We start from the raw sequence: 20,678 nt of genomic DNA, 5'->3' as shown, positions 1-20,678 counted from the left end.
GTGGTAGGCTTTCTTCTAGATGCTTGGCATAAATCTCTGAATAAAGCAGACAAAAGCCCCTGCCTTCTTGGAGCTTATATTATAGATATAGTAATGGCTTCCTACTGGCATCCTCCTTTCTAGTTAATTCCTTTTTTATTTCATTGCGTACATTCTTTCCAGACTAATCAGAAAGCATACTTCTGATTCTGGTTAGTCTTTATACTGAGTTCTTCAATGACTCTCCATATCATAATCCACACAGCTTGCCCTGATATTCAGAGCCCCTGGGTTCTGCTCTGTTCTATCCCATCAGTCTTAATGACGTACTCAGCGTTGCTCTAATGAATATATTTTGGCTGGGAGGTCATCTGTTTGGCAAATTTCTGCAGTTGCTAAAAAACACAGAAGAGATTCATATTAGTAAAATTGGTGTTGATTAGCTCAAAGAATATGAGAGACTGCCTAGAAGGGTCATGCTGACTTTTATAGGAAGTGCTACATAGATCTTGGTTAATTAATAGAAAAGAAACAAAAAGTTGACTAAAATCATCAGAATAAAAATATTACTATAGAAAACATTATTTTGGAAAAAGATTGAAAACCTTATCGGAACAGAAATCCCACCACACTTTGTTTCAGGGTGCTGGCTCCTACCATCATATCTCCCTATCTTACCATGGAACATCAAGGCACAATTTTTATATACATTTTCTGAGACCAGTAATATGTAAAATAAAAACATGTTGAATTTCAATCATTTAAAATAGTTGCTGGGGCTTCCCTGGTGGCACAGTGGTTGAGAATCTGCCTGCTAATGCAGGGGACACGGGTTCGAGCCCTGGTCTGGGAAGATCCCACATGCCGCGGAGCAACAGGGCCCGTGAGCCACAACTGCTGAGCCTGCGCGTCTGGAGCCTGTGCTCCGCAACAAGAGAGGCCGCGATGGTGAGAGGCCCGCGCACCGCGATGAAGAGTGGCCCCCGCTCGCCTCAACTAGAGAAAGCCCTCGCACAGAAACGAAGACCCAACACAGCCAAAAATAAATAAATTAATTAAAAAAAAAAAAGAGACATATCTATATATACTGCCAGCCAAAAATAAATAAATTAATTAATTTAAAAAAAAAAAGAAATGAGACATATCTATATATACTGCTATGGAGTAAATAACCGCCCCCCCCAAAAGTTACTAACATTATTTCAAACGTAAATAGCTTCATAAAGTGACAGGTATAAAATGGATTATCAAGAAAAAAGGTGAATGCACGCTTTGAGGTATATTTCTGTTTGAAGTTAAAGCAAGGAACTATACTCATTAAAACAAAAATCATTGTTGCCTCTGTTAGATATTATTCTGGACTATATAGACTCATAAATATTATTCCATATGGAAATCTTATATTTTTATCTGAGCCATAATTTAGTTCCAGAAATAGTACAGCCAGCCTTCTGTATTCTACACCCACGGATTCAACCAACCAAAGATTAAAAATATTCGGAAAAAAATTTCAGGAAGTTCCCAAAATCAAAACTTGAATTAGCTGTATGCCAGCAACTATTTACATAGCATTTACATTGTATTTACAACTATTTACATAGCATCTACATTGTATTAGGTATTATAAGTAATCCTGAGATGATTTAAAGTATGCAGAAAAAAAGAAAGAAAGAAAGTATACGGGAGGATGTGTGTAGGTTATTTGAAAATATGATGCCGTTTTACATAAGGGACTTGAGCATCCAAGGATTTTGGTATCCATGGGGGTCCTGGAACCAATCTCTTGTGGATACCGAGGCATGACTGTAGGCTCTGTTTCATATTAGTAAGCATTCAACATGTGATTAGTCAATCTGGCCAAGTATGAAGTTAGTTTTTTCAAGCTGCTTAAAGAACTATGAAATGAGATAGATAAAAGGCAATTATGGATTCGTCCCATTAAAAAGTCATGATGGGGGCTTCCCTGGTGGTGCAGTGGTTAAGAATCTGCCTGCCAATGCAGGGGACACGGGTTTGAACCCTGGTCGGGGAAGATCCCACATGCTGCGGAGCAACTAAGCCCGTGCGCCACAACTACCGAGCCTGCGCTGTAGAGCCTGCGAGCCACAACTACTAAGCCCACATGCCACAACTACTGAAGCCCGTGAGCCTAGAGCCCATGCTCTGCAACAAGAGAAGCCACTGCAATGAGAAGCCCGTGCACTGCAATGAAGAGTAGCCCCCGCTCACCACAACTAGAGAAAGCCCGTGCACAGCAACGAAGACCCAATGCAGCCAAAAATAAATAAATAAAATAAATTTATTAAAAAAAAGTCATGACGAACAAAAACCTCCATGAAGGAAGAATTAAAGTTTTGGCCAAGTATAGTCTTAAGCTATTTGTAGCAAAAGAAGATAAAAGGGAGGGAAAATAATTACAGTATCCTCCCACAGCTTTCAAGTTTCAGTACTTGTACTGTTTACTTCTGATCAGCTGATGCAAGGCGGCTTCAGTTTCAAATGGATCTGCCCCCTCATCATAATGGGAGACTCTTACTGTTGGCATGCTGTTTAAGATTCTGAAAGTTACCTGAATTTCAGGTGAACTAAAATGCCATTCAGTATCTTAATGTGAGAGAAAGCAGCTCCAGGAGCAGGCATGAAGACACTTTGGATGCTTGTTACCCTGGTGCACACAGGGGTGTGTGTGTTTAGGGAAGTGGGAGTGGGAACTACGGCATTATGGTGTTTGACAGCATGAGTTCAAACCTGGCTCTGCAACTTATTAGCTTTATTTCCTTGGAAAACTGCTCAGCTTTTCTGTGACTCAGTTTCCTCATCTGTAAAAGGAAGTTGATCATGGTATTTACCTCTTATGGTTATTGGGAGGATTAAATGACTTAATATAGTTAGGGCACTTATGTAGCACCTGGTCGGCTCATAGTAAGCCTTTAATGAATGTTAACTATTATCTTAGGCTATAGTATAGTTTCTCTATAAGTTAAGGATAACATAATCCATAGCGTTCTATCCGTCACTTGTGCTACTTTTTCTGCATGTCTATAAAGTAATGATAATTTAAAAACAGATGTACTCGTTGTTAAATGTATTTACTAAGTAATATCCCTGGCTCCTTTATGTAAGATATAAATGTGCTTCTTAAAACATTTATTTTACTAGTAAATTTTAGAGCTAAAACTTTTTAACAAAGGGAACTGGCAGAACAGGGTAGGATGGCACACTGGCCCGGCAGCCTGGACTTGTCACCCCAGGGCATGTTCTGACCAAGGGTTAGACTCTGGGCAAGTCACCCAAATTCCCTTCCCGGTTTCACATATGCCAAATTAGGGAGTTCATCTACATGCATGCCAAAGTCGCATTCATGTCTCATATTTTAAGGTTGTTTCTTCTATCAACATAGTTATCATGGGAGCCCATGTGCTTATTCCCATGTTGTCACTACGCTTACAGTATTTTAAGGGTCTATAAAAAAGTAGCACATTTTTGATTATCCTCAGTGATATCAAATTTTCCCTTTAAAAGGAGATTGAATTTTTAAAACAGTAAAAAATGTCTTGGGGCTGAGTCTGGTGAGTAAAATGGGTCGTTTGAATAGAAAAACTGTTATGTAAGTATAATGGAATAAGAGTGTTTTTGAGAGAGGCTTATAATTGACCCTGGAGGGTGTGTGTGTGTGTGTGTGTGTGTGTGTGTGTGTGTGCGTGACTGTGTGTGCGTCCACGTGTGTGCATGAATGTGTGCTTTGAAGTGCAATACACATTTATCGTTTTAAGTTCTGCAATGTTGTGTTAAAAACTCAGCCTTTAGTCTCACCTAATTTATACCACTATAATAACTATGCTTTTTGAAAACAACTGCCTCTTGAATGAAATGATACTTACTCAGATCAAGAAACAGCACAAATCTTATTTTTAAAAAAGGCTAATCCAACTTGCTTCTTGCAAAAGAGCTTGGTCCAATGTCACAGACTCATTATTCAGCTGAAATACTGCTTTGTGTCTTGCACTGGTCATCTATCTTCTCTGTACCTCAGTACTTTTCTCAAAAAAGTCTAATAAAGATTCTTGTTTATAAACAGTACTCTCTTGTACCTTGGATGAAGTGCTCCCCAAATGCTATATGACGTAAGTACAAGGGAAACAGAATCACGTAACACTTCAGGGTCTACTCCATGGGATTGCACTGCCTGATGGCTGAGTTTGTGTTCAGCAGTGAGAATGCTATATGCTTAGTAAAGTTTTGTCATTTTCTTAAAATTTCTCTACTTCTTTGCAAGATTAATAAAACTAATCTCAAATCATATAGTAGCATATATGATAAATATTTTTGAAATATTCACATACTGGAAATATCATCAACTGTACTTATACCTCCATTTATTTAGACCAAATACTGCAGTAAATGTAAATCACTTTGGTTCTCCACTGGAAGCAGCAGTCAGAGTGATTGGTAAAGCCCACAGGATGTTAGTCATAAAAATAGCTCCATCAGGATTCAGGAAACAGAAAAAAATGACAAAAAAGCTACCTCACTTTTTCTCTTTCATTGAAGTTCCCTAAATTCAGCATTCTAAATGTAAAACAAATGTTTTAAAGGGGGATTGCTTTGAAATATGAATAGTACATTCCTTTCAGTGGTTTCCAGAGGCTATTCCTTGTTTAAAATATGCATATTACATGAGAAAAGAAAATGACTTCCTTCATTTAAATGTTAAAATGTATATTATTATCTTAAATAAAAATATATGTATAAACATATATTATTATTTTCTTCTACTATCTCCCTTTGAAAGTGAACCTTCAATGTTCCCTCTGGTTTTGCAGCTCCTCAAACATATTTCCTTACTTTATATAAACATGTGCATCTAAACTATCTATTTTTCTTGACCTAGAACAGAGAATGTGAATGTGATGAAATCAGTTGGTTTTAGCGCTCTGTGTGTGTGTGTGCGCGCGTGCGTGTGTGTAAGTGTTGGTATATACAGTTGACCCTTGAACAATGTGGGGTTAGCAGTGCTGACCTTCCTTATAGTAGCAAATTTGCATGTAACTTATGTTATAGGGGTATCCTAGGTTCCTCCTTATCTGAGGTTCCTGCATGTCTGCCATTCTGCATCCCTGGATTCAACCAACAGTGAATCATGTAGTACTATAATATTTACTATTAAAAAAAAATCCGTGTATGAGTGGGCCTGAGCAGTTCACACCCATGTTGTTCAAGGGTCAACCGTATATATAATTAAAAAAATAATATCTGGTGTGTGAGAGAGAAGAACAATACTACTAGGGATATATAAACATGATTTGAGCAACTGTAGAACAAAAATCTGTAAGCCAGAAGATTGTTTGACATATCAAAGTATCTACTAAGTAGTGGATTATCATGTTGTTGTTTTAAAATACCCATTACTTTTCGAGAAATAATTTTCCAGTTGGTTTTACTTGGAGGTGAAATAGAGCTTATACAAAACTTGTAATAGATGAACAAGAAGGAAAAATAAGAGTTGGAAGGAGAAGAAAAGAGTGGGCTGTTTATGGCCACTTGGATCTGCACCTCCTTTCTCTTTCAGATTCCTGGATTATATGTACTCTTCTGATTTCCACCAAGTCCTGTCCATCCCTCTTCAAACTGTACCTTTTTTCTAATCTTTTCTCCTTCTTCTCATTGAGAATATTCTCACTGCTTCACAGCTGGAATACTACAACTGCCTTGTAAATGGCCTTCCTCAGTTAAACTCTGTCTTTGTCTAACCCAACACCTGGGACCCTTCAAATACTCCTTTGTCTAGATAGTCTCCTCTTCAGAACCCCACAAAGCTGGTGAGGACACGAGCTCTAAACTGTGTTTGAGTCCTAGCTCTACTTGTCATTAATGTATGACTTTGTAAGACACTTAACTTTGAGTCTCAGTTTCCTCAAATTTATAAATGCAATTAATAATGCCCAATTCACAGAGTTGTGGTGAGCATTATATGAAATACATCAAGTGTTTAGCATAGTATATGCTTATTAGATAGCAGCTATCAATATTCTGGTGTATCACATTTAATTTTCGCTTCTCTACCTGTATTCACCTGCCAACATTCTCTCCAGTCAAGTTGTTCTTTCTCATTGTCCTTTCAATACACGATGACAGTTTTCACTTGTTATTTCATGCTTTTCTGAGTTTCATGTTTTTCTTACCTGTACCTGTCCCCATATCCAAATTCTATTTTCCCTTGAAGTCTTCCAGCTCAAGTCTAATAAAATCTTTACTATCCTACTCAGCAATGATTTCCTTTTCTCTAATTTTTTCAGCATTGTCTATACAATGCAGTTTAATGTATAAGTTCATATTACTTAATGTTGACATATGTATCTCGATAATGTCACTCCTGCTCTCAGAATGGAGGAACTGTATATACTTTGTATGTCTAAAGAGAAAACAATTAATTTGTTTGTTTGACTTCTGGTTATATCCTTCCAGCCAACCGAGTGCAGAGCTTTAAGCAAGTTGGTGACTTATTTTGGAGCTGCTATAGGCAATCAGTGGAGCTGCTTTTTTCTCTTCCTGAAAAGGGAACAAAGTGCTTAGAAAGTTGGGAAGTAAAAGGATTAGGGCTCTATGATTTTAAGTTAAATAAATATTTTCTACCTTCCTTTTGGGAATGAAAGTATAAAACTTCTTACAGCTGTGAGTGGAAAGAGAGGTGGACATGTGATGTTTGTTTTCTCTTTCTTGTCAGTTTTACTAATCATTGTATGAAAAATTAGAAAAACCAAGATAAACAGAAAATTATTATGATAAGAGAAGATAGAAGACTTTTTAACAACAAGTAAGCACAAAGGATAAGTACTCAACGTATTTGATTATAAGTAAATAGGATCATGTCTGAGCACAAAGTGAGGTAGATCTTTTATTCATTCATCAAATATTTATTGAATGCTTACTCTATGCAGGCATGAGGTAGGCACTGGAAAAAGACTATATCCAAGTAGTCCAAAACTAAACAAATGAAAATTGCCAATTATAGACAAATAATGAAAACATCATAAATCAAGGGTTATGATTAATTCTATTCTGTGCCCCTAAGAGAGAGAGGAAGAGAGAGAGATAAGAGAGGCAATCTCTAAGTGTTTATTTAAAACACAGTTTGTTACTCTGACAAATCAGAGTATGTGATAAGGAAAACCTGTCCTGGAAATCTAATCTGTGCTCAATAAAAAGATACTGGATCACAGAAAGACAATAAATAAAACACAGTTTGTTAAAAGTGTACGTCAATTTTGGGAGCCAGCATGTCTGGATTTGAATCTCAGTTCTAATACTCAATAGCTTGGTGAACTTGGACAAATTACTTTACCTCATCTGTCTCAGTTTCTGTGTCTATAAAATGAGGATAATAATAGTACTTACCTCATGTAAGAACTCAGGGTCTGGTACACAGTAAGCATTATACAGTATGTTTTATATTATTTTTATAAGCTTTTAAAAGAAAGATAAGGGAAGACAAGGTGCATGAACACCAAAAAACATAGAAGTAGAAGATTTCAAAAATTTCCAGTTTTATTGCTTTTTTGTGATTCTGAGCAAGTTATTTACCCCTTTGGACTAGTTACACCCCTGGTAAAAAACGGAACTACTGTTCATTCCATTTCTAAAAATTCTGAAATTCTGTGATTAGGTTGAAATATTGTTTATGCATCTTTTCCACTCTCCATGAATTCAACAAAATCATTCTCCATGCAGTTTGAAATATGTCCTTGTTTTTGTGTCACTAGGTGGTTCTATTCCCAAAGTTTAGGGTTAGCAGCCAATAGGCAAAAAGGGACTCTTTTATTGATAAAGCATAAAATTCAACTCATGAGTTAGTTACTCCTTGACACCCACTAAGATTTGAGAACACAGGTGAGCTTGTACTAAATGCTCAATAAATATTTTTTTGTTATCTTTTTAGCCTTATGAATAGTTAAGGCTCTAAGATCAACACTGGAACTAATTTTATTAACAGCATAATGATATCACTCTGAAAAATTCAGTTCTCTTCCATTCATAGATGTCTTTCATGTAACAACTTTTGATGATTTTATTATACTAAGAACTATTATGAGAAAAAGGCCACAGAAAACATTTGATGAACAAATAGTGTCAGAGAATTCATTGTGAACATTACCCACCACACTAGTACTCTGACCCATATATCTGGTGAGATATATAAATTCTTTAATTTCTGCTACCAAATTATCTAGTGTTTGTAGAGACCAATGAAACAAAATTCTTCTATCCAAATCTACAGTCATACATTGTAGCACTTACTGGTCCTTAAAAGTCACTCCTGTGCATGCCCACTCGCATACAATTGTACAAGTGAGCGTATCACTACAGCCTATGCCTCTGATGCCTGGCATGATGCTTGCCAAAGCTCAGGACCACCCACTCAGTGTATGTACTTGTAGACTAATAACTGTGCACTAATATGCAAGTGTGTAATAAACAAATACACAACATTTCATATGATTGTTCTGAAGTCATTAAAACGTATAAGCATACAAGATATTGGGCAGATAGCAGATAATAAATGTAGTTACTATATCATTATATAATATTTATTACATATTAAAGTACTTTGATATCTAATACGTGTGGTATAGGCACATAGTTACTTGAGATATAATTAGTATTTACTTATTAAAAATCACTCTGAATACTGTCATTTCACTGAATATAATCACATGAGCAATCAATGATCTAGTCTAACCAGTGGTCCAGGATAAGTTGTTGTAGTAAAGCTATTTATAATAATTTCTAAAATATAATACAATGATTAAGTGTGATGGTCTCTATAACTTTAAAATTAGTTAATAAAAAGGAGTTCTTTTTTCCCTGATGGCTGTAGCAAAAGGGAATGAATGCAGATATTTTCTGGGTTCAGGGAGAGAGTTTGGGTGATAGATTAACGCTGCACGTGTGTATAGACGGGGCTGGCCAGATCATGTTTCTTTCCTCTCTCTTTCTCCAGATGTCCAGGGGACTAGGACGCAGGGTGTCATTATTAAGGAACTCCACAGAGAAGGACAATTTAAATTGTCAACATCCATGATGCTAATCAAAGGAAAAATAATGCTCATTGCTTAATATTGTGTTTTAGTAGTTCAATGAAATATATTCACTCAGAATTAAAATCTCTGTAAGGTAAAACACCACATGGATAATAAGGAATAGAACATTTGGTGTGATTGATTAAATATTTCTTTAATTGCTATTATGTTTGTGTATTGATTTTATTGGCTTCATTTTTTTTGGCATAAAAGCCCCAGAAATCAGGTCTGGAAACAAAAAAATATCTGTAGTGAAGAAAAAGCCAATTAACTGCAACTAAGGAATAAACAGTCCTTTTCCTGATGACCTGGTTCATGTTAAGGATCCATTAAACTTCTCTGTTGGTCTTTTACCATAAAACCCTGGCATGCCCTTCATTCCATTATGCTTTCCATCCTCTCTTCTAAATTCATAAAAACAATGGTGTGCCTCTTCTAACAAGTAGAAGAACAGTGGTGGTCCCTGGGGTGAGAAGCTGCATAGAGACCTGCAGTTGACCCGCAACTCGCAGCAGAATTCAGCCAAATCACAGCCCTTATGTTCCATCAATAAGAAATAACTTTTTTTTTTAGGATTTTTTTTTTGATGTGGACCAGTTTTTACAGTCTTTATTGAATTTGTTACAATATTGCTTCTGTTTTATGTTTTGGAATTTTGGCCGCGAGGCATGTGGGATCTTAACTACCTGACCAGTGATCAAACCTGCACCCCCTCTGCATTGGAAGGCGAAGTCTTAACCACTGGACCACCAGGGAAGTCCTGAGAAATAACGTTTTTAAAGTCACTGATTTGGGTTGTTTGCTACACAGAAAAGGTGACTAATGTAGGACCCTAGAGTTAATTTAACATCTTCATTTGCTGATAAAGAGAGAGGCCTAAGTTTTTAGTTAGCTAACAGAAGAGTTATAACATAAATTTGGACTACTGACTTGTTTTGTTAAACACAAAATGCCTGGCTTTTTGTTATCTTGAAATTTGGAGGAATACAACTCAAATAGTTTAAAATTTGGGGCCTTAGTACTACCTAGAGTACTACCCAGTACTGCTCTCTTTCATCTGGCTTTAGCTTTTAGAAAATAGGTACAAAACTATCTAGTAATAAATCAAATAAATCAGTGGCAAATAGAACATACTTCTACCTGAAAGATATTTCTCTCTCTTAGGTCCAACCTGGTTTGGTAGTAGAGATAATAAAATGCAGTGATCTTGTAAATTCCTTTCAGGCCCAAGTCTTTCATCTACATCATTAATATAAAATATACATTTAAAATTTTCTTTCTTAAACAACTTATAATAGAAAATTCTGATTTGAGGATGAGTATAATTTCTTAATAAACTGTCTCCTAAATTTCCATGACAAAGTTTCATGTATACTTTGACACCAATGACAGACTCTAAAATTTTTACTCTTTTCCTTTGCAAAATTGATATGGAAACATCCCTATCAGTATTTGCTTCAAAACTTTAACTTGGTCCTGAAGTTTATTTTATGCTTTGGTGTTTTTAGAAATGAATGAATTTTGCTAACTCTATGACAGTTTTAGTCCCTAAAAATTCAGAGGCTAAACTCAATTAAGTTTTTATTTTATTTTGTATGTCAGTTTTTTGAGAATAACCAGTTATATGCCGCAGTAACTTTTCCCTTTTTATGAGAAAAATAATACTTCAGTACATGCTTTAGGAAATGTCTTATTGAACAACCACTTATAATTCCCTTTTGTTGTTGTTGTTGTTTACTGTGGTTTTCCAAACAAAGAAAGCAAAATGTAGTAAACTAAATGGGGTAACCAAGTGGATTTTCCTTTTTCTATATTTCCTCTCTTCTTATTTGGACCACACACAAATCTTACCTTTGTGAAAAAACATCCCGGTAAGGACTGCCATGCTGCAACGCAATTCCATATCCTCGATCAGCAACAGTATTCCCAATGGTGTAAAAGGAGCAGTCTGGGTCATTGATAGCCACGTATTCCAAGACAGCTGCATCCCATACAAAAGCATAATTTCCAAATTTTACCTGTGCAAATATGGAGAACAAAAGAAGAAAATAGGATTTAAGGTTGGAATTTTAAGTCATATAGACAGGATAAAAAATGTTACATTGGTATATATTTAATTGTGCAAAAAATTAATAGGACCTGTATTTCAAACTAAACACCTATTCTGCATGAGAATTTGGCTTCTGGTTAATTTACAGCTCTGTTCTCTTGGAAATGTAATAAAGTTGGAATGTAAAATGACGCCTGAGTAGTAAATGTCATCTGAACTGGAAGAGTAAATGCAGGAAAGGAAACCATGTCATTGAGTTTCTCTGAGTGCAGTAATTCTTATAGCTGGCCTTGTGTCTTTGTGGACCCTGGAAATTCTGCTTTTGGAGTTGTTACAAGAGATATTGACTCCTTTGGATTATTAAGCTTCTAAGCCAGATAGGCTTTTGCACCCACCCAATATGGGTATCATCTTCTTGCCTGTGATCTATATTCTAAATGAATTCTGCAAGTAAAACTCACACTGAAGAGAAATAACTAACACTGGTCTGCTGGCAAGATATATTTCTTGTCCTTCTAAGTTAATCTGTTGCCAAGTGTGACCTATGGTAATCTTGTAGCCAAACTTGGTGGGCATTGCGATAAGGAAAAAAATAATTATACAACCTTGTCTATCACCATGTAGGGAACATGACTTTATTCTGGGTTGTTTACAATATCGTTTAGTGATTATCTTTTTTTCCCTCAGTAACCTAAGTCAAAATTTTATCAAAAATAAATACTGATATTAATAAAGTTAATTTAGAAAATTATTACATATACAGAACTTAATGAATTCATAAAATAAACAGAACTAATAATTAAATCAAATATTCAGTTTGTTTATTTGCTTATTTATTTATTTGAGGGGAAAGTAATTTCTTGGTAAATCTGATTAGGGAAAAAGAAAAAATGTATAAGTACAGGTAGAGGGAATGATGCCACAAAATGGGTGAATAGGAGGTCCCCCACCTTCATAACCCCAGAGAAATGACTATTTGGCAGCCATCTACAGACAAAAGTGCCTTTGTGTGAGCCTTGGGACCCAGGCTGCAAAACTCTGGTGGAGTCTAAAACTGACAAAGAATGCTTTCAGAAGGTAGGCCTGTACCCCAGTGGCCGGTTGGCTAACTGTGGTCCTGGCTGCAGTCTTAGAAGCAGCCCTATTTCCCTGTGGACTCTACTCCAGATATGTAAAGGTAACAGGTAAGGATGTCCATTCTCACCACTTCTATTCAATACAGTACTGGAAGTTCTAGCCAGAGTAATTAGACAAGAAAAAAAATCCACATTTGAAAGGAAGAAGTGAAATTATCTCTATTTGCAGATGACATGATCATATGTGTAGAAAATCCTAAAGAGTATACAAAAAAACTACTAAAACTAATAAACAAATTCAGTCAAGTTACAGGACACAAAATAAACATACAAAAAATTGTGGCATTTCTATACACAAACAATGAACTATCTGAAAAGGAAATTAAGAAAATCCCATTTACAAAACAACAAAAAGAATAGAAGAAACTAAACCGAAGAGGTGAAAGATTTGTACAGTGAAAATTACAGTAATGAAGGGAATTAAAGAAGACACAGATAAATGGAAAAACATCTTATGTTCATGGATTGGAAAAATATTGTTAAAATATCCCTACTACCCAAAGTGATATACAGATTCAATAAAATCCCTATCAAAATTCCAATGGCATTCTTTACAGAAATAGAAAAAACAATCCTAAAATTCATATGTAACCACAAAAGACCCAAGATTACCAAAGCAATCTTGAGCAAGAAGAACAAACCTGGAGGCATCATGCCTCCTGATTTTAAAATATGTTGCAAAGCTATAGTAATTGAAACACTATGGTACTGGCATAAAAACAGACATATAGATCAAGGGAGCAAAATAGAGATCCCAGAAACAGATCCACACATTTATGGTCAACTAATCTTCTGAAAGGATGCCAAGAATACATAATAGGGACAGGATAATCTCTTCAATAAACGAAGCTGGGAAAACTGGATATCCACACAGAGAAAATGAACTTGGACTCCTATCTCACACCATATACAAAACTCAACTCAAAATGGATTAAAGACTTAAGCATAGGACCTGAAACTGTAAAATTCCTAGGAGAAAACACAGGGAAAAAGCATCTTGACATTTGTCTGGATAATGATTTTTGGATATGACATGATCAAAAACATAGGAAATGAAAGCAAAAACAGACAAATGAGCTATCAAACTAAAAAGCTTCTGCACAGCAAATGAAATAATCAACAGAGTGAAAAGGCAGGCTATAGAATGGTAAAAAAAATTTGCAAACTATATATCTGATAAGAGGTTAATGTCAAAAAAATATATAGGGAACTCCTACAACTCCATAGCAAAAACATATAACTTGATTAAAAAATGGGAAAAGGACATTTCTCAAAAGAAGACATACAAAAGGCCAAAAGATACATGAAAAGGTGCTCAATATTACTAATCATCAGGGAAATGCAAATCAAAACCACAATGAGATATCATCTCAAACTTGTTAGAATGGCTATTATCAAAAAGACATGAAATGACAAGTCTAAGAGAGGAGATGGAGAAAAGGGAATCCTTGTACCCTGTTGTTGGGGTGTAAATTGTTACAGCTAGTAGGGAGGCTCCTCAAAAAAAAAAAAAAAAAACAGAACTACCATATGATCGGGTATATATCCAAAAGAAATGAAATCAGGATCTCAAAGATATATATGCACTCCCAGAGTCATCGCAGCATTATTCATAATAGCCAAGGTACAGAAACAACTTAAATGTTCATCAACAGATGAATGGGTAAAGAAAATGGATAAAGAATAATGAATATACAATGGAATATTATTCATCTTTCAACAAGAAGGAAATTCTGCCATTTGCAACAACATGGATGAACCCAGAGGACATTATGCTAAGTGAAATAAACCAGACACAGAAAGACAAACACTACATGAACCCACTTACATGTGGAATCTAAAATAGTCAGACTCACAGAAGCACAGAGTAGAATGGTGGTTGACAGGGGCTGGGAGGTGGGAGAAATGGGGAGATGGGGGTCAAAGGATACAAAATCTCAGTTATGCAAGATGAATATATTCTGGTGAGTAGAGTTAACAATACATGGTATTACATATCTGAAATTTGCTAAGAGGGTAGATCTTAAGTGTCCTTATGACAAGAAACCGTAACTATGTGAGATGATGGATATGTTGATCAGCCTCATTGTGGTGATCATTTCACAATGTATACTTAGATCAAAACATCAAGTTGTGTACCTTAAATATATATAATTTTTTGGGCAGTTGTACATCAATAAAGTTAAAAATACAGATAGCTAGAAACTGGAAATGAAATAAAATATTCAGAAAGATGTTCAAAAATAATTGTATGCATGATTCTATAGAAATAAAATTAAAATATCAATAATGTTGATAATTTCCTGGAAAAAGAGAAATCACCAAATTTTCTCAAGTAGAAGTAAAAATGTCTCTAGCACAAAGAAAGAGCTAAATTAACCTTGATACTAAAGTATGAGAAACCTCCAAAAATCTCAGTCTTGTTCTCCCCAAAATATCAGCAAACTGATTTTCATGGTATAGTAGAAGAAAAATGTAGCATTATTAAACAAAAACTATCAACACTGCTTCAGTATTAGGAAAGTTATTGGGATAATATATATTATAAATGAGGCTTTATAAAATTTTTAAATGATTTTTCAACAGACACCAAAAAGATATTTGACAAAATTGAAAACCATTACTTATCTCCTACCTATCTATCTATCTATCTATCTATCTATCTATCTATCTATCTATCTATCTATCTACCTATCTAGTAATGCACAAATAAAAAGATTCTTCTTTAATGATGTATAGAATAGAATAACTACCTCAAACAAGCAGCACATCTTTTGGAAACTGAAACTCTAATGGAATTACCATCAAAGCCAAGAAAATGATGCCTACTATACCCCCCAAACTTAACATGATTGTGATCATTTTAGCCTATGCAATAAAGCAGGAAACAAATTCTGATTTCAAGCTATTAGGACAAAATTATCATTATTTGATGACATACTTCTGAAGCCCACAAGTATCAATGGAAAAAATAATAGAAAATAGAGATGTGGTACATATATACAATGTAATATTACTCAGCCATGAAAAGGAACAAAATTGGGTCATTTGTAGAGATGCGTTTGGACCTAGAGTCTGTCATACAGAGTGAAGTAAGTCAGAAAGAGAAAAACAAATATCGTATATTAACACATGTGTGTGGAATCTAGAAAAATGGTACAGATGAACCTACTTTCAGGGTAGGAATAGAGATGCAGATGTAGGAAATGGACGTATGGACACGCGGGGGTTGCGGGGTGTGGGATGAATTGGGAGACTGGGATTGACGTATGTGTACTGCTCTGTGTAAAACAGATAGCTAGTGGGAACATGCTGTATAGTGCAGGGAGCTCAGCTCGGTGCTCTGTGGTGACCTAGATGGATGGGATGGGTGGGGGTGGGAGGGAGATCCAAGAGGGAGGGGATATATGTATACATATAGCTGATTCACTTCATTGTACAGCAGAAACTAACACAACTATAAAGTAAAGCAACTATACCCCAATTAAAAAAAAAAAAGAAAGATTTCAACATATAGATTGGTTATAAATAGATATATGAAAATCAACTGCTTTTCTATTAACACATCAATAAGAGATAATATATAATTTGACTAAAAATATCCATTTACACTAAATACAAATATCTAGGAATAAATTTAACCATAAATGAGTAAGATTGTATACAGAAATCTTCAACACTTGACTGAAGAAGACTTGAACTCATTTCTAGATAAGATGTAACATATTCCTAAAAGAATAGATGCACAATTGTAAAAGAAATGTCAGTTTTTCTCATGTTATTTGATACTTAATGCAGTCTAAGCAAAATGTCCAAAGAATGTTTTAGGACTTATTAAAATCTTCGCATATTTACTTGGAAGAAAATAGATGAGAATAGCAAAAAATTTTGAAAAAAAAAATGACTGGAAACTTAGAATACTAAATAGTGAAACATGCTATAAAGCTTAAAAATAAAATAACACAGAACTTCTTTGAGAATAGAAAATTGGCAGAATAGACATAAAAGCCTACAGAACTGATAAAAGTATACAAATGTCATATATAGACTGTATTACAAAGACAGCAATCCAAATCAGTGTGGCAAATAAGAAATATTTTTAAAAAGATAGTAAGTGATTATTTTAAAAGGTCAATATCAAAGCACTATGTCACACCATATACAAAATAAATTCTTATAGTGTAAAACATTAATTATAATGGACAGAGAACCCAAATTTTAAAAATCCACAAAACTGGGAGAACATGTAAGACTGTATTTTCTGATATTGTAAAAAGAATACGATATCTAAACATAAATGTAGAGAAAGAAAATATAAAAAAAATATTTGATACATTTAACTCAGCCCTCTGTATCCATGGGTTTTGCATCCATGGATTCACCCAACTACAGACAGAAAATATTCAAAAAATAAAATTCCAGAAAGTTTCTAAAAGATTTATCCCAGATTAAGTTGGAGGTTGAATTTGCTATATGCCTGCAACTATTTACATAGCATTTACATTGTATTTGCAACTATTTACATCGCATTTATATTGTATTAGGTATGATAAGTAATCTAGAGATGACTTAAAGTACATGGGAGGATGTGTGTAGGTTATATGCAAATACTATATCATTTTATATAAGGGACTTGAGCAACCCTGGATTTTGGGGGTCCTGGAACTAATCCCCTGCAAATACTGAAGGACAACTATACTGCCTTTTTAATATATTTGCTTAGACCAGGCCAATATCAGATACTTGATAAAAAGTTCTGCATGAAATATGGTCTAAAACCTTCAGACCAGTTTACTGTGCTCAGTGGATATTTATCTTTGTTGGGAGTGAACCCCAACCAAACCATGGGATCTTGAAACAGATAAAAGAAATCATTCAATGTAACTATTCATGGAGTGTCTACCGTATCCTAGGCACTCTGTTAGGTACTATGGGTCAGTGTTTCTCAAAATGTGATGCTATTAGAATTAGAATTACCAGGGGATTTTTGTGGTAAAAAATGTAAACTCCAGACCCAACCCCAAACTTATTGCATTGGAATGTTTGGTGTTTGAGGCCTGGGAATATGCATTTTAACAATCTTGAAAGTTGACAATCATATGAACACCGATTTTTAAATAAAATGTTTTTGATTAAAAATAAGTAATATAATGAGGAAAAATTTTAAACATGAGGCTTGATATAATTATAAAAACTGACATATTCTGGGAATGTTTGTGTGGGAGGGGTAAAATACTTGGTTAAGTTTCCTCTACATTGATTGCTCATATCTGCATAGTCATCCCACAGTCCTTGCTCTCTCTGATCTTTTGCACTAATCACTGTAGGGAAGGAGTTCTTAGCTGAGTGAGACCTCTGTACTGAAAGACAGATTAAGAAGAGAAGAACAAACAGAAGTTTATCAACATGTGTGCCTCCTATATACAAGGGAGATGCCCAGGAAAAATTGAGTAATTCAAAGAAGTGATTTAGAATTCAGGATTAAATACCACCTAAATAGGGAATGGGAGGGGGGATATAGGTCATTTAGGAGAGAGTGAATGATTTTTAGCAAAGATGAATGGCCTTTAGAAGAATAGAAGGGTGGTATGATAGTTTGTGACAAAAGCTTGTCTGGGTGTGGTGTTGACTTCTAGTCTCTTCTGTGATGAGTCAATATTCCCTGGTTGATGAAACTCCCGAGGAGAGAATTTATGACAATTGAGTTCCTTTTGGAGGACTTATCTTTAGGTAAATAAATGGAGTTCAGAGAAAGCCTGTCCCTGCATTTGCTGTTTTTCAAGTGTCTGCAGCTCAAAATAATATATCAATGTTGCATATTTTGGGGTGGCATATTCTGCTACCCTTCATCACCAACTTTCATACCTGCTATTTTAGCTTTCTGGGTCTACACCTACAGTAAAAGAGAGATAGGAGTGACCTCGAAGCCTCCTCTAGTAACCTACTTTGAGTTTTGCTATTTTCTTCTGTTTCAAACAGCCACTCTGGCCTCCTGGATCCCCTTGCAGCTTCTTTACAACCATCTGGGGACCTCCCCAGTTGGAGACATGTTGCTTTGCTATTAGAAAAGTGTTCTAGCATTGTTGTTAATGCTTTGTGAACTGTAGACAACTTTATGTATGGTAACATTATCATTGCCATTATATACATGTGTCTAGTAATTCTAATGTTACAAAGCATTATGAAAGCTTTTAAAAAAAGAGAACCATTAAAACAGTATGATTAAAGAAGAACTACAGTCCTGCAGCCTGTGGAACGAAAACCACACTCACAGAAAGAAAGACAAAATGAAAAGGCAGAGGACTATGTACCAGATAAAACAACAAGATAAAACCCCAGAAAAACAACTAAACGAAGTGGAGATAGGCAACCATCAAGGAAAAGAATTCAGAATAATGATAGTGAAGATGATCCAGGACCTCAGAAAAAGAATGGAGTCAAAGATCAAGATGATGCAAGAAATGTTTAACAAAGACCTAGAAGAATTAATGAACAAAGAAACAGAGATGAACAATACAATAACTGAAACGAAAAATACACTAGAAGGAATCAATAGCAGAATAACTGAGGCAGAAGATCAGATAAGTGACCTGGAAGACAGAATGGTGGAATTCACTGCTGCAGACCAGAATAAAGAAAAAAGGAAGAAAAGAAATGAAGACAGCCTAAGAGACCTCTGGGACAACATTAAACGCACCAACATTCGCATTATAGGGGTCCAAGAAGGAGAAGAGAGAGAGAAAGGACCTGAGAAAATATTTGAAGAGATTACAGTCGAAAACTTCCCTAACACGGGAAAGGAAATAGGCAGCATAGTCCAGGAGCACAGAGAGTCCCAGGCAGGATAACTCCAAGGAGAGACATACCGAGACACATAGTAATCAAATTGACAAAAATTAAAGACAAAGAAAAATTATTAAAAGCAAGAAGGGAAAAATGACAATGTATAAGGGAACTCCCATAAGGTTAACAGCTGATTTCTCAGCAGAAACTCTACAAGCCAGAAGGGGGTGGCATGAAATATTTAAAGTGATGAAAGGGAAGAACCTACAACTAAGATTACTCTACCCGGTAAGGATCTCATTCAGATTCGACAGAGAAATCAAAAGCTTTTCAGACAAGCAAAAGCTAAGAGAATTCAGCACCACCAAACCAGCTCTACAACAAATGCTAAAGGAACTTCTCTAACTTGGAAACACAAGAGACGAAAAAGACCTACAAAAACAAACCAAAACACTGAAGAAAATGGTAATAGGAACATACATATTGATAATTTGATAATTACCTTAAATGTGAATGGATTAAATGCTCTAACCAAAAGACACAGGTTCACTGAATGGATACAAAAACAAGACCCATATATATGCTGTCTACAAGACACCCACTTCAGACCTAGGGACACATACAGACTGAAAGTGAGGGGATAGAAAAAGATATTCCATGCAGACGGAAATCAAAAGAAAGCTGGAGTAGCAATACTCATATTGGACAAAATGGACTTTAAAATAAAGAACGTTACAAGAGACAAGGAAGGACACTACATAATGATCAAGGGATCAATCCAAGAAGAAGATATAACAATTATAAACATATATGCACACAACATAGGAGCACCTCAGTACATAAGGCAACTGCTAACAGCTATAAAAGAGGAAATCGACAGTAACACAACAATAGTGGGGGACTTTAACACCTCACTTACACCAATGGACAGATCATCCAGACAGAAAATTAAGAAGGAAACACAAGCTTTAAATGACACAATAGACCAGATAGATTTAATTGATATTTATAGGACATTCCATCCGAAAAGAGCAGATTACATTTTCTTCTCAAGTGCAAACGGAACATTCTCCAGGATAGATCACATCTTGGGTTACAATTCAAGCCTTGGTAAATTTGAGAAAATTGAAATCATATCAAGCATCTTTTCCAACCACAACGTTATGAAATAAGAAACAAATTACAGGGAAAAAAAGTAAAAAACACAAACACATGGAGGTTAAACAATACGTTACTAAATAACCAGGAGATCACTGAAGAAATCAAAGAGGAAATTAAAAAATACCTAGAGACAAATGACAACAAAATCATGATGATCCAAAACCTATGGAATGCAGCAAAAGCAGTTCTAAGAGGGAAGTTTATAGCAATACAATCTTACCTCAAGAAACTAGAAAAATCTCAAATAAACAATCTAATCCTACACCTAAAGGAACTAGAGAAAGAAGAAAAAACAAAACCCAAAGTTAGCAGAATGAAAGAAATCATAAAGGTCAGAGCAGAAATAAATGAAATAGAAACAAAGAAAACAATAGCAAAGGTCAACAAAACTAAAAGCTGGTTCTGTGAGATGATAAACAAAATTGACAAACATTTAGCCAGACTTATCAAGAAAAAGAGGGAGAGGACTCAAATCAATAAAATTAGAAATGA

The 20,678-nt window shown here is 35.2% G+C and overlaps 1 protein-coding gene across 2 annotated transcripts in view; it reads right to left on the bottom strand.

Annotated features, from left to right (window-relative positions):
* GRID2 (glutamate ionotropic receptor delta type subunit 2) overlaps window positions 1–20,678 on the bottom strand; it is a 1,411,147-nt gene that overhangs the window by 102,721 nt on the left and 1,287,748 nt on the right. For both annotated transcript variants that reach the window (XM_068542054.1, XM_068542055.1), the window contains one exon: window positions 10,908–11,074. In XM_068542054.1, the coding sequence (XP_068398155.1) occupies window positions 10,908–11,074 (167 nt within the window). The remainder of the gene's footprint in view (window positions 1–10,907; window positions 11,075–20,678) is intronic.

Source organism: Eschrichtius robustus, chromosome 4 (genome assembly GCF_028021215.1).
Source record: "Eschrichtius robustus isolate mEscRob2 chromosome 4, mEscRob2.pri, whole genome shotgun sequence".
Taxonomy (NCBI): domain Eukaryota; kingdom Metazoa; phylum Chordata; class Mammalia; order Artiodactyla; family Eschrichtiidae; genus Eschrichtius; species Eschrichtius robustus.
Note: the sequence above shows the minus strand (reverse complement) of the source record. Positions and strands in the feature narration are given on the sequence as shown.